This window comes from Sinocyclocheilus grahami, unplaced genomic scaffold (assembly GCF_001515645.1).
Source record: "Sinocyclocheilus grahami isolate Dianchi unplaced genomic scaffold, SAMN03320097.WGS_v1.1 scaffold52.1, whole genome shotgun sequence".
Lineage (NCBI taxonomy): Eukaryota > Metazoa > Chordata > Actinopteri > Cypriniformes > Cyprinidae > Sinocyclocheilus > Sinocyclocheilus grahami.
This window is the reverse complement of record NW_015505231.1, coordinates 1,994,191-2,008,930: the sequence shown is the minus strand read 5'-3', so window position 1 is coordinate 2,008,930 and position 14,740 is coordinate 1,994,191. Positions and strand designations below refer to the sequence as shown.

The following is a 14,740-nucleotide window of genomic DNA, read 5'->3' as shown; positions in this document are numbered from 1 at the left end:
GGGGGTCTGAATACTTTCCGTACCCACTGTATATATATATATATATATATATATAATATGCATGTATGTATTTGTATACATACAGTACGTGAATGTGTGTGTATGTATATATATATATATATATGGACAGGAATTATTGGTTTGAGTTAAAATTACATTGTCTTCTTTGTGGAGACCACTAAAGAGGCAGAACATGAGCACAGATATGTAGGAAATGCATGTTTCAGATAACCTGAATAACAGATAACCTGTCAGTTGTACAGCAATACCCAGGGCAGCTGTCATTATTCATAAATATTTGATTGCAGAATGCCACGAATGACCAATTAGAATCGAGTGTTCCAAGAATTTTGAAGACACTGTTTTGTACACAGACATGTTTTTTTCCTGGGGGTAGTTTATATAAACTGATATTCTGTCACCTTTTGTCACAGGAGGCATTTGTAACAAGTCAAGATGTATGGCAGCTGTATGGCAGTGTATGGTAAAAGCCATAATCTAAAACAGAGAAGGGGAATTACTCTGTACCTGTGAGAATGCTGAATAATAAATAGAGAAACAGTTGTTTGATGTGAAGGCACTGTCACCAGTACAAGAACCACTTGTGTCTATTTAGTGTGTATATTGTGTTATTTCTTTATAAATGACATCATAACACTACAGTGACATTGTGGGCTAAATATTAAACTTTAGGTCAACAGTCTTTGTTTCACCAGGAATGAGGGGGAATGTATGTATGCTAGGAACAGCCGCACACTTGCATACACCCTTGTGCAGAAACACTTGTGAAAGATATTTCACAAGTCTAAGCCTGTAGCGGTTAGTCGAATACAACCTGTTGATACCATCAATGTTACATTACTTTACAGTTGAACTGTGGTAAATATAGCTTTGTGTGTCTCTGGATCAGTTTTATTCATTTGTTTATGTCATGGTGTTTAATTAACTTTTTATTTTATTTGTTTTGGTATGCAAAGCACTCGGAGGAAGAAATCTCAGATTACTTGTGTTTATATTTACAGTCACACCCACAGAATGGGGAAGAAGCAGGGCTAAAAGCTTTCCAACTTTTATTTCCTTAACACTTTTATTGCCAACTCCATATCTCAAATAAAATGGGATGGTTTTTTTAAAAACTTGAATGTATTTCAATTTGATTTAAAAAATATTTGTAATTTTTTTTATTTATAAATTCTAAAGGAATACTAACAACACTCTGTTGTACACATGTGGATAGGTATCACAAGTTTTTGTTTTGTTTAAATACCTTTAAGAACAATCTGTTGTACATGTATAGACAGAGACATCACTGGCTCAGAAAGTTCCCAGTATCTGAAAATGAATCATCAAAATATAAATAAATTGTCCCAGTATCGCTTTAGGGAGCCAGTATTACATGACAAGTCATTAGCTGCAGGGAGAAAATACTAGAGTGAGTGTTTGTTTGTGTGTGTGCGCGTGCGTGTGCGTGTGTGTGCGTGTGTGCGTGTCCATCCTGCTGGGCCTGTTTGGACTGGAACCAGTCCTTGGCAGACTTTGACCAGTAACCCATGACCCTCGCACACACTCTGGGGAACGTTCAACTCAGCAACTTCATCCGCACTGTCACACACCATGGTGGGAGGGGGACGAGAGTACAGGAAAGCGAAAGATGATAAAGAACGAGAGAGAAAGGGAGGGAACCCTCGACTATAGAGCAAGTATTTAGAGTCCAGATCTGCTTTGTTTATTGTTGACGTTTACAAGCACAGTCATCCAACCACTGTCCCAGCTCATTTACTCAGCTATTCTCTTTACAAGATCACGATCGTGTTCGATTCCCTTTCCAGAACACATGAAGCAGAGATGTGAATCCTGAAAAAAATAAAGTCATAAAGTTAAAGTTCACTCTAAACTTATGACTGCTTCTCCACTTCAGTGATAGTATCCTTTGCTTTGTCAGTGTTTATGTGTGTGCAGTGTGTCAGGGATTCTCTGGACCTCTGTTCAGTGTTATTTCATTCCCCATTACTCTTAAAGACCCCATGAAATCACTTTTTTCTATTATGTGCTGAGATATTTTCCTGAAACAGACAAGACATATTAAATGCTCTTCCTTTAAGTTGTAAAAAATCACAGCTAGGAGCCACAATTTGCTACTTCCTAATTGGTGACAGGTGGTAATGGGGGAGGGGCATTCTCACTCTCAAGATAATCTGATTGGAGAGAAATCTGTGCCATGCAAAATGAGTTATCAATATTTTTCCTTGGATAGTTAAAGTGTACGTCTGCGATGTGGCAATGTCAACGTTTATGAGTACGCTGTAGCATATATAGCTGCCGTTGGATTTAAGAGAAATAGACAGTAAACCACAAAACTATTATTAGTTAGTCTCCACTTTCTGACTAACTGACATTAATTCAGATTTACTGAAAGATTTTAAGGAGAAAATGAAAGTAAATGACAAATCTATTATTATCATTACTGGGGTTAACTTTAACCATTAAACTCATTCAGCAGTATTTGACAAATGTTTAGACAAGTAAATCAAATCACATGTTTAAGGAGGGAACCTTCTTCAAAGAAAATAAAACAGTTGTTTGTCGAGGGGGTTAATTATATACTTTTTTAATGCTTGTTCTGTCCAAACCAAATTTTGAGGCCCGCTATTGGGCCCTGGTTCTCTGGTTAAGAAACACCAATCTAAAAGAATATTTATTATGATTTATTTATCTCTTTGTGTATCTTTTTTTTTTTTATTATTATAGGAAGTGGAAGTCCTGGACATCAGTCAAATCAGGGACACCAGGACAGGGAGGTTTGCTAAGATGCCAAAGGTATGTTTTTATGTGAGCCTGTGTTGAAGGTTATGTTTGGAAAGATTCATATGTCAGTGCACATGGGTGGTAAGGTTTGCCTATGTTTGTAGGACCAACGTATACGCGATACGCTGGGTTTGGGCAAAGGAGAAAGCAACTCAGACACAAAGCTGCTAACTGTCGTCTACGGCAATGACCTGGTCAACATCTTCTTCCTCAACTTCCATGCTGTGCAGGATGGCTATTGCAAGGTAACCACGACGACAGGCCCGTCACCTAGATACCATATCCATGCTATCGCTCCCTCTTTCTCTGTCCTGTTTTTCCGCTTTCTACCTTTGCAAGTGTGTGCTCTGAATGAACTACATTAGATTACTCTCATTTGATATTTTCTTCCCTCTCTTTAAAAGCCTAACATTGAAGTTTGATTGATTTATATGAAGTTTGATTGATTTAAAGGATTATCATATTTACATAATAAATGAATGAGTTCATTTATTAATGTTTATTTGGTGTTATGATTGGGTTTCCAGGTGTGGACTGATGAGCTGTTTAAACTTGCCACAAACATACTGTCCCAGAATGCTTCCCGCAACATCTTCTTATTCAAAGCGTGAGTTCTCTCTCTCTCTGTATGTGTGTGTGTGTGTGTGTGTGTGTTTGTGTGACTCTGAAGCTGTTGTTTGAGGCCAAGTGACATGTTAGTGTAGCACAAATACAAAAAAGTGTCAGTCTACTTCACTGAACTATATATCTCACAATGCAACTTTATTTCTCGTATTTGTGACTATTTCACAATTGTGATTAAATCTCAAAATGTAGTCACTACTTTATATCTTTCAAATGCTACTGCCTTTCCTTTTCTCGGCGACTTTGTCTTACTGTTGTGGCTTTATATCTTGAAATTGCAACCTTGTGTCTAAAAGGAGGATTGTTGCAGCTTTATTTATCATAATTGTGACTTATGTGACTTATGTTCTCACAATTGTGCTTAATAATGTGACCTGTTATCTCACAATTTGATTTTGACTCTTGAATCCTCTCAACTCAAGCCTTGACTGGACTTGACAAAAGTTCAAGCCAGTTTTCATGTATAACTTTGGGTTTGCCTCAGGGTTGATTTTGTAATTGACGGTCATGGTTGGTCAGGTTAGTTCACCCAAAAATGAAATTGAAAACTCTGGTCCCCAGTCATGGAAGAAAGGAAGTCCTAAAGACTTGATGAGTAAGTGACACAGTTTTCAATTTTGGGTGAACTATTCATGTTAAATCCTCGTTTACAACCAGAATTTGAGGTCAACTCCATACCAGGCAAAATAAAATACCCCTTATTGTCATAGTCTTTGCCTCAGTCTGAGATGGTGCTAATGTCAGGTGATTGTTGTTCTAAGAGTCTGTAGTGTTACTGACATTAAGATTTAGTTAGATTTATAAGTGCAAATAATCAGCGTAGACTAATGAAAAAGCTGAAGGATACCGAAACCAGTGTGATCAACTGTCTTTTTTTGTGTGTCATTTTTCATAGTTACACCAAGCTGAAGCTGCAGGTAAATCAGGATGGGAAAATCCCAGTGAAGAAGTGAGTAAACACAAGCTGTCTTACTCAAACATAGCTATGTTTCCAGTTCTTCAGGGCTTTCGTTGCTAATTTGCCACTTCTTCTTTCATCATTGCTTTCACTTCTTTTCTTTTTCTTTCTCTTTCACTTCTCTCAGCATCCTGAAAATGTTCTCAGATAAGAAACGTGTGGAGATGGCGCTGGAGCACTGCGGCCTGGTCAATAACAGGGTAATCAATCAGTCCTGCACCAATCACAAATTATTACACATTTAACCATTCAGTTTTACCCTTTACTGTCTGTCTGCTGTGGTTCCATGTGACATGTTAGTTTCTGCTTTTGTTCTTTCAATATAAATGCATTGTTTTTCAAATAACCCACACCCATCATCTCTGTAGTCCAATCTCTAGTTGTGTCTCGCTCTGCCTTCACATGTAACATGTTCCTGATTTTTTTTTTCTTTGCCACTCTATGGTGATCTGCGGTCAGTCCTTTTATGGTTCAGTTTGAACACAGAGGAGCTGGTCTTAGATCAGCACATGGACACATGTCAATCTGGTCACTGTGTTATGCTGCCCTCTGCTGGTTGAACTTCAGCATGAATTGAGAAACTTAAAGAGGCCATATTCTACACCAGGGGACAATGACCTGTTTAACATGAAGTGCCTTTAAAAAGAACTCTAGTCAGTCATTGTACCAATATCAACAACCCCAAAAACAAGCACAATTCACTACGTAGTGCAGAACAAATGTTGAACTGTGCTATGTTAGGTACTGTCCGGTGTGTAATGTAGTTGTACTGTGGGTCACATTTCTTTGTGATATTTAATTTTTCATAATGTTGTGAACGTATATACCTATATAGTACATCAAAGTCTTTATTTCAACACAAGATAAATCCTATTTTCCATGGTAATTTTCCCTTTTAAAATACACCGCAGACACAAATTCGCTAAAAGTTAACATTTTCCTCTGCTTTTACTTCTAACAATAAAATTGCTTTTTATAAGATTATTTATTAAGATTCATATCTTCATTTTAATTCATTCAATCATTGTCATTCATTCATTCATTCATTTATTTTCCTCAGGTGGAGGGTATAAAGCCAGATGACTTCACCTGGGAAATGTTCCAGAACTTTCTCAACAAACTAAGTCCCAGACCAGAGGTGGAGCGTATCTTCGTAGAGCTGTGAGTGAACAGAGTCCAACAGCAATGACAAAGATACAGTAGCCCCCAAAAAAATTTTTGGACACTTGGCCACATTTAATTATATATGAATGATATTCTCTTATTTAATATAACAACCAAATAGAATTTATATTGAAGAAAAATGGCACACTTTCAAGCAACTTTTCACAAAAGAAGTTTGTTAGGTTTGTAATTTACAAAACAATAGATATGCTATTCAGAATAATAAAAAAAATGTAAAAGTATGTCCGTGTAAAAAGGGTCCAGAAAAAAGAAATGCTACTGATACTTTGTTTCTAATACAGTGATATTTATACATTATTAAGTGTGTCTTGGGGCCACTTTATGTCTTAACAATTATGTAAAGATACTTTGCAAAACGTTTTTGACTCATTTAATATTTTACTGTGTGTACACAGTGGCTCCAAAGGGAAGCCCTTCCTGTCTCTGGATCAGCTGATGGACTTTATAAATCGCAAACAGAGAGATTCTCGACTAAATGAGGTTCTTTACCCACCACTCAAGCGAGATCAGGTCCACCAGCTCATGGAGAGATATGAGACCAATGCCAGCCAGCTGGAGAGAGGTACAAATGCACACTCTCACACACACATTTAGACATGGTGATGATGAGACTGATGGTGGTTTGTTTCACCTGCCCATGTGTGAGCAGATCAGATCTCCCTGATGGGCTTCACAAAATATCTTGGTGGGGAGGAGAACTCTTTGGTTCCTCCTGAGAGGTTGGACATCATCGATGATATGAACCAACCCCTGTCCCACTATTTCATCAACTCTTCACACAACACATACCTCACAGGTACGCAAATGCGTAAACACTCTCATAGACACAAATATGGTAATAAACACACACGTGTGACCTCTGTCTGTGTTTTCTCCCTTCAGTGGGTCAGTTGACGGGCACGTCATCAGTGGAGATGTACAGGCAGGTGTTGCTGACAGGATGCCGCTGTATAGAGCTGGACTGCTGGAAGGGCCGCCCACCTGAAGAAGAGCCAATCATCACGCACGGTTTTACCATGACAACTGAGATCTCGTTCAAGGTGTGTTTATGGTCCCACATTTACCATTGTTCTGCAAATTGTTATAGGCAAAATACAGTAATTTCAATAGGAATCCTTGCAATCTGCAATTTTGCAAGATTTCCGTTTGAAGATTTTGCCAAGGGTTCAAATAGGTCACATGGATTTGCCTGTTGACCAACAGAAAGCTGCTTGCTTTGAAAGTAGCTTCTGGTGAGCTGAGCTTCATACATCGCAGCACTATTGACAATAGATAAAATAACTTTTTTTGCCTGCAAAATTTCACTAATGTGACTGCACCTTTACTGTCAAATGAAAACTGCTTCATTTAAACTGCACATACACTGAACTGCAGTGAGAGACAAAGTTTCAATATTTGTGATTTTAGGAAGTGATCGAGGCCATCGCTGAAAGTGCGTTCAAGACGTCTCCCTACCCTCTCATCCTGTCCTTTGAAAATCATGTGGACTCGTAAGTATAAGTGTGAATAATGCTTATTTCTTGTTTATCTTTTTTTATCCTGTTAATTTTTATCTCGATTATTATATGGTCTTTTAGGGCAAAGCAGCAGGCTAAAATGGCAGAGTACTGTCGCTCTATGTTCGGGGATGCGCTGCTCATCGAACCCCTGGAGAAATATCCGGTGAGTTCTTCAACACCATAAAAAAGGCAAACTTCAATAATTATAAAACTAAATTTTAGTTTAACTGTGTGTAATTGTTTTTCGGAACAAAGTTCTAAATCAGTCAATCTGTCTGTCTGTCTATCACCTCAAAACTTTCAAAGGTTTTAAAATCATTATAAACTTCCAAGCTAACTTTTCTAAAGCAAAGTCAAAGTTAAACTTATGTTAACTTTACTTGAAGTTAAGGATGGTCCATTATCGCAGGATAAATGTAGACAAGGGTAGTCAGGATCCCAGTAAAAGTGAAGGCGTTCTGTATCATCCTAATGAAGTTTGTTTCCAAATGATTAAATGGCTACCAGATAAAATAATAAATGAAAGTCTTGTTTTGACCTGAAATCATTACATTATTGTGAAAGGAAAGAGACCAATGCAGTGATATAGCAGCTGTGTAGGAAATTGGCTGACTGGGACAGCCATTAATTATATCGTTTTTGTCATTACAAAAATATTTGACCACGGAATGCAGTGATTTGGCAATCATAATTAAGAGAATCGTGTAAAATTGAGAGCAAGTAAACTATTATATTTTTAGTTTGAGAGTAGATTTTTATGTGTTTATTGTTTTTACAGCTGGTTCCTGGTCAACAACTGCCAAGCCCCCAGGAACTCATGGGGAAGATCTTGATCAAGAACAAGAAGAAACATCAGCACAGGGCCTCTAATGGTGGGAGCATCAGACGCAAGGACGGGACAGATGAACAGTTCTCACCTTTGAATGGTGTGTACACACGCAACACACCAAAACCTAGCCTGATCCACTCTAACACAAAAGTGACTGTGATTGAAATGGTTGCCAATGTATCAAAACAATTACAACAATAATTTAAGTATGTATACTGTAGCACTTCACACTTGTTTTTGCATTTAAAAAAAAAGAGAGACGCAGGGCAGTGGACCAAAAAAAACAAAAACAAACAACAACAAAAAACTCCAGGCATAAGCATTTGTGATTCATTTGAGAGAATCAAGTATAGGGAGATATACATGTATGTATATGCAAATATACATAGGACTGTTTTTGTGCAAAAACTTTACAAGTGAAGTCAATTGTAAGTGAAGCTTATAAATGAAGCTTTTATAAGTGAAGGATCATGTTAAAATAATTTTTAGAAAATCCATGTCATGACCCCTTTAAAGTTTAAACTTGCTTTACCTTGAATGCACATAGTGGAATACAAAAAACATCCTCTGTGTGAATGTTCTCTTAGAGTGCATGTCAGTGTTTCCTCCATCAGCATTCAGCATTATTGCATTGTCCTGCTTGTTGTCCCAGCAACAGGTGTAATCTGTGATGTCTGATTTGCAAGTAAATTGCTCTTTTAGTGCATAAGTCTCAAACCCATGACATAAGCTTGAATCAGTCTGACAGCAAGCTCACACACTGAACAGTGAAAAAAATTAAGAACCTTTACTGTGAACTGCTTTGTCTTATTATCTAGCATTACTGTCTTCAACAACCATTTCACATTTGATCTTCTATGATAAAGCATAACATTTTATTTTGGCATTTTTATTTCATCACTTATTCTCATGGGCCATTTTATTGCACATCTCTTTCATATCTGCATGATTAGAGAGTTAGCTAATGAACCATATGTCATCATTTACTCTTCTTTGTCATCATTTGCCATCATTTACTCTTCTCGACTCTCTTTCTTGGCAGTAAATGATGACATTTACAACTTTGAAACAATTTGAACTCTTTCGTTAGCTACATTTTGCAGCTCAACTGCACTGAAAATGCATTAAGGTCTGTTTTAGTTGTAGTTTTCACTCTTTTTGTTGTCTTGAAACAATTCTGGCCCATTCAGTTACAAGAAATTTCATATTCACATAATACAATTTTCTGTTACCGATTTCATTTCACATCCAAACCCATTCATTATAAGATTTGTGTTTAGATTGTCCATTGTCTGATGGGGAGGTGGGCCAGCTCATGTCCAATGGGGGAGAGAAGCTTGCAGAGAGGATGGCCAAAGATCTTGATATCCACAAGTCTATTGGTGGGTTTGTGCCTAGTTGATATGAGGTCTCAACCAATCAGGATGAAGACTGATGTCACTTAGGCACCTGTATGGAAGTTCATGGTTAATGCATTTATGGTGTGTATTCAATTTTCTGTGTGTGTGTGTGTGTGTGTATTTTTTTTTTATATTAATTTCTAGATCGGGGAGATGGGGAGAGTGAAGAAGAGGAGGAAGAGGAACCCATTCCAGATCCAAAGAAACACAACAACACTGATGAGGTAACTCTTGTCAATCTGTCATGTTTGCTATTCTTCTCTCTGTCTCTCTTTCTGTGTGCATCTTTGACGTGTCTCTCTGTTTCAGGGTACAGCGTACAGTGAGGTGAATGCTACAGAGGAGATGTCTACGCTGGTCAACTATATAGAACCTGTCAAATTCAAATCCTTTGAGGCGGCAGCCAGTGAGTCGTGATACCTTTCACATCATAGCTGTTACTATGCTGTGTATTCTATGTCTGAAACCAATACTGTGTTGACCAATTAGAAGCCAGGACAGAATTATCTGTCCGCTTCATAAAATCATTGTTTAGTCTGGCAGAATTTAACTTTGATCCCTCTCTCTCTTTTCAGAGAGGAATAAATATTTTGAGATGTCATCTTTTGTGGAGACCAAAGGCATGGACACATTGAAGAACTCTCCCAGCGAGTTTGTTGAGTATCCTTCACCAGCCTCAGTCAGCAGATAATGACTGCTATAATGTGCTGCATACCAGTTTACCTACTTGTAATATCTCCTAAAAGTATGTGAAGAAAATTTCTTGTATGTAGCGGAGGACTAGGCAAGTCTTGATACATACTACCATATCATAATAGCATCTTTTTGTACAGTTACGCATATCATGTCAATGTAAACTGGCCTGTCAATCATATTGTCAAATATGCACTCCTCATATATACACTCCACATTTAATTTAATTTATTTATACTACTCAACAATTCTTCCTACCATATTGTAGATACAGTATTTCACATCTGCTGTGTTTTTTAGTTTTAGACCGGCTATTACTGGTGGAAAATTAAAAAGCTGGTCCATGCAAACCCTTGGAGTGTTTTTTTCTTAATTTGTGTTTGTGGTTCTGATCCGAATATTCACCAGAAATAGTAGACCATCAGGGTATCTTTGGCATACTCATTTCAACATTCTTTATTCTAATTTTGAATACTACTTAGGATGGATAATATACGAATCAGGACATGGCAATAGTTTTAGTTATATGGTTGGTGTGTGCATGTTTGCGCTTTTATATTCAAGTAATGTTGTTCTTCCTGAGCAAAATGTCTGTATTCAGATACAATAAAAAGCAGCTGAGTCGGATCTACCCCAAAGGGACTCGTGTGGACTCTAGTAACTATATGCCACAGCTCTTCTGGAATGTGGGTTGCCAAATGGTGGCATTAAACTTCCAAACTCTCGGTCAGCTATGCAAACAGCACTATTTTATTGTCTTCTTCCTTCTGTCTTGTTGTTTTTTCTACATTTGTATATATTTTAGTAGCCTTGAAAATCTTTAAATAAGCTTATTTCTTCTCTGTCTCAGACTTGCCGATGCAGCTGAACATGGGGGTGTTTGAATATAACGGCCACTGTGGTTATCTGCTGAAGCCAGAGTTCATGAGACGCACGGACAAACACTTTGACCCCTTTACTGTGGACATTGTGGATGGCATCGTAGCCAACACAGTTAAAATCAAGGTATTTTGTGCACATGTAGTATGCAGTTTAAATATATAGTAATAGTCAGCTAATTTACTTTGTAATTTCAAATGTAATATGTACAATCATGTCATTTCTCACTTTTCGCTCTCATACATAGATCATCTCAGGTCAGTTTCTGAACGATAAGAAGGTTGGTGTTTACGTGGAGGTGGACATGTTTGGACTTCCCGCAGACACTAAAAGGAAATATCGAACGAAAACTTCTAACAACAACTCTCTGGACCCAGTCTGGGATGATGAAACCTTTGTATTCAACAAGGTAACAAATGAAAAGAAAAGTTTGTCCTAAAATAACAATTATGTCATGCATAAAACTGTGAAGCTGTTTAATACTCTACTAATCTACACTTTTTTTGTTAAATGAAATGCTGTTAATTTCTATCTTTCTAGGTGGTGTTGCCCACCCTTGCATCTCTGCGAGTAGCAGTGTATGAAGAAAATGGAAAGTTTATTGGCCATCGCATCTTGCCAGTATCGGCACTGCGTCCAGGTTTGTGCCAATACGAGGCAGTGATCTAACAGACTTGTTAGTCTGATACTGTCTACTGTCCTACATCTGCTATATGTGTGTGTTTGTGTCTATTAGGATATCACTACATCTGTCTGAAGAACGAGCTGAACCAACCGCTCATGCTGTCATCCCTACTTGTGTACACTGAGGCACAAGACTACATTCCCAATGAACACCAAGGTAGGAGAGGTTTCTGTGAGACTATGAATGCCATGACAATGAGTTTATAATCTGCTACATAGATGTAATATTATCAGCTGGTGAACAATATTGCTGTGCAAATACTGTTAAATATGAAAAGTTCAAATATCCAAAGTTTGTTAAAATTGTAGAAATTTGGTGGCGTGTCTGATTAAAAGATTGGAAGAAAACACCAGTCCTTTGCTCGCTTTTATTCCATTGGATTGAAGAAGCATAAATCTTTAGCAATTCACATGACATGAAGTTCACATATTCACATGGAGCAGGACTACTAGGATGGACATGATGAACAGGATGCACAGGATAAACAGGATGGTTTTAAGTCACTACAAACAATACAAAAGAGAAAATCAAACTCATACAATCAATTCATCAATAAACATCAATATTGTACTCAATCCAAATAAGGATTAAATATCTTAACAATTCAAACTATACAATTGGCAAACAAACTTATTTAACGCATCCTAAGGGAAGGACTCAAAGGACATGGTTGGGTGTCCATTCAAACACCTACACCTCACCAATGCAAAAGGGACAAATGAAGGAAGTAAGGTCTATTTATAGACCTTAACCAGGGGAATATGGGTAATGTAGTGCACCATATAAGGAAATGTAGTTTAATAGGAATTGTGGGAGCTGTAGTACAAAGAAAAATTAGAAAAAAGAAACAAATGAGTCAAATTCACAACTATATATATATATATATATATATATATATATATATATATCAATAAAACAAAAAAGTTGGTTAAGGGGTCACACAGAGTATAATTCAAACCAGCAGTCTTTCAGTTATAAGCCCGATTTTGCCCTCTGTAGCACTCGTTGTCAACCTTTGTAGCAGTCTTACTCTTTTCCTTCTGTCTTACTCTTGTTTTTGTGTAGAGTATGCAGAGGCTCTGACAAACCCCATCAAACATCTCTCTCTGCTGGCCCAGAGAGAAAGGCAGCTATTAGCACTTATGGAGGATCCCACTGAGGTCAGTCACACCTGTCGACTTTACTTAGATGGGTGTCATTTAGCAAATGTCTAGCAGTAACCTATATAAAATTCTGGTAATAGTGACTGTCGTCCAATTTGAATTTCTGCAATCAACCAATCCCCTTAGTGATCTCCCATTTGAACTTGCAGCCAACCCTAAAATAAAAAAAAATCTTAATTTGCTCATCTTTTTGTTTTTGTGTGAGAAAAATTTAAGTTGTTGTCCACTGAAAATCCTGACATCCAAGTCTTCCTTAATCAGTATTCAGTCCTATTCCTCAGCAAATCATTCATTTGACTCATATATTTTCAATTAATCAGTTGATCGAGTTTATGCTTGTGCATGTGATGCTTTTATGGTACTTTAGCATATTTTTAGAATCTTGAAAGCTCCAGTTCCCATTTATTATAACTACATTAAAAAGAGTGACAAATATATTATTCATTATTAAGTTTCTCCTTAATGGGTTTGGAATAAATTTGTTTTGGGTGAACTATTCCTATTACTATTAGCTCACTGCTACATGAACTAACATCTTGTAGATATTTCAGCCATTAAGTAAATACATACTGTGAGTGTGTGTGTGTGTGTCTGCAGGGTGGACCTGTGAAACAAGATGAAGGAGACAAGTTTGACTCTGGCTGCGTGACCTCTGTTGACCCTATTTGCCCTCTGCCATCTCCAACACCTCCTTCTGTACTCACTGAGGTCATGAGCCCTCCTGCATCAGGTTTGGTCTCACCTCAGAAACAGTCACTCTTTTTCCTGCTGTCTTGCTCACGATCATTCTCTCCACAGCCACCCCATGTCTTTGCGTTTTGGCCATAATGTCCTAGTCATTTCATTTCCGATATCTATTAGGGGTATAGCGGTTTTTGTAATAAAATATTATGATGATTTCTTTAGGTAAAGACATTTGGAGTGACAACTTGCACTAATGCACAGTGCAAGGGTCATCTGTGTCATTTTTGCGTCCGTGCGTCACTCTGCAAGCCCAACGAATTCACAGTGCTGTTGACTACAGGAACAAAGCATAGCAGAAGACGTTTGATTATCTCCTCGAATCGGCAGCATGGTTAAGAGTGGACAACCATTTATAAGCTTTTATAGGGAATTCCCTTTTAAATTTAGTTCTCATGTCATGTTATATGAATAAAAAAATAAATATGATGTTTTTGGATCTCTGGAATTATTTATGGTTTATATTTCCCAGTTAGTTTGATTTATCAGCAAGTGAGTCATGGTTAAACTTAAACTTCACCATGCAAGTGCAAGATGGAGCGCATCAGAAAGGAGCACAATGTTATTTACTAAGATATGAATTTTTTAAATATACCTATTTCTTTTTGGACCTCTAAATTTACCTTGATTGTTCTTTTTCTCTGAAGAACACTAACTGTAATGAAATAATAAGATAGAGCCCCTACATTTACAAAATAAATCATTGTGTTAACACTTGTTCCCCTTCGGGAACTCGAGCTGCGTCGGAAAATGCTAGGGGAACGCCTTCAGCGATACCAAGCTCTGAATCATATGTGTAATCAGTCCAATCGATGGGCGAGACGTCAGAGGCGGGTGACGTCATGACCAGGAAGCTTTAAAAGTACGTGAGGTGCCGCCGGCGTTAGCTTTCCGTCATTCAGCAAAGCTCTCTGTGTGTGTCAGTCCCGATCAGAGCATGTGAGCGAGCTACGTTTTCCACTCTATGGACGTGCGCTCTGCTCAGTCGCTCTAACCACACAAGCAAGCGCTCCGTTAATATTCGGCTCACGCTCACCATGAACCAATTCCCGCTCAGATCCCGTTCCGACATAAAATTTCTCTAGTAGGCCTAATTGTTTACGGTTTGTAATGAAATTCTTGGATTATTGTCTAAAATTAAGCATGCTGATAAATAGCAGTTATCATGTTTCAGAGCGAAATTCTTACATTCTTCTTAATTTTATTAATTGTAATGTATTAATTAAAATGTATTAAATATATGAATCTAACCTTAGCAAACCTACCTAAAATGCAAAAA

General features: G+C 37.6%; 1 protein-coding gene across 2 annotated transcripts in view; it reads left to right on the top strand.

Annotated features, from left to right (window-relative positions):
* The window catches only part of LOC107583283 (1-phosphatidylinositol 4,5-bisphosphate phosphodiesterase beta-3-like), a 67,976-nt gene that overhangs the window by 40,131 nt on the left and 13,105 nt on the right, over window positions 1-14,740 (top strand). For both annotated transcript variants that reach the window (XM_016269461.1, XM_016269460.1), the window contains exons 3-25: window positions 2,749-2,817; window positions 2,910-3,050; window positions 3,333-3,412; window positions 4,325-4,378; window positions 4,515-4,587; window positions 5,448-5,548; window positions 5,968-6,134; window positions 6,222-6,368; window positions 6,455-6,612; window positions 6,980-7,062; window positions 7,150-7,234; window positions 7,850-7,997; window positions 9,181-9,282; window positions 9,445-9,524; window positions 9,610-9,706; window positions 9,876-9,960; window positions 10,595-10,719; window positions 10,844-10,998; window positions 11,120-11,281; window positions 11,413-11,512; window positions 11,609-11,713; window positions 12,623-12,717; window positions 13,318-13,450. In XM_016269461.1, coding sequence (XP_016124947.1) covers window positions 2,749-2,817; window positions 2,910-3,050; window positions 3,333-3,412; window positions 4,325-4,378; window positions 4,515-4,587; window positions 5,448-5,548; window positions 5,968-6,134; window positions 6,222-6,368; window positions 6,455-6,612; window positions 6,980-7,062; window positions 7,150-7,234; window positions 7,850-7,997; window positions 9,181-9,282; window positions 9,445-9,524; window positions 9,610-9,706; window positions 9,876-9,960; window positions 10,595-10,719; window positions 10,844-10,998; window positions 11,120-11,281; window positions 11,413-11,512; window positions 11,609-11,713; window positions 12,623-12,717; window positions 13,318-13,450 — 2,545 coding nt within the window. The remainder of the gene's footprint in view (window positions 1-2,748; window positions 2,818-2,909; window positions 3,051-3,332; window positions 3,413-4,324; window positions 4,379-4,514; window positions 4,588-5,447; window positions 5,549-5,967; window positions 6,135-6,221; window positions 6,369-6,454; window positions 6,613-6,979; window positions 7,063-7,149; window positions 7,235-7,849; window positions 7,998-9,180; window positions 9,283-9,444; window positions 9,525-9,609; window positions 9,707-9,875; window positions 9,961-10,594; window positions 10,720-10,843; window positions 10,999-11,119; window positions 11,282-11,412; window positions 11,513-11,608; window positions 11,714-12,622; window positions 12,718-13,317; window positions 13,451-14,740) is intronic.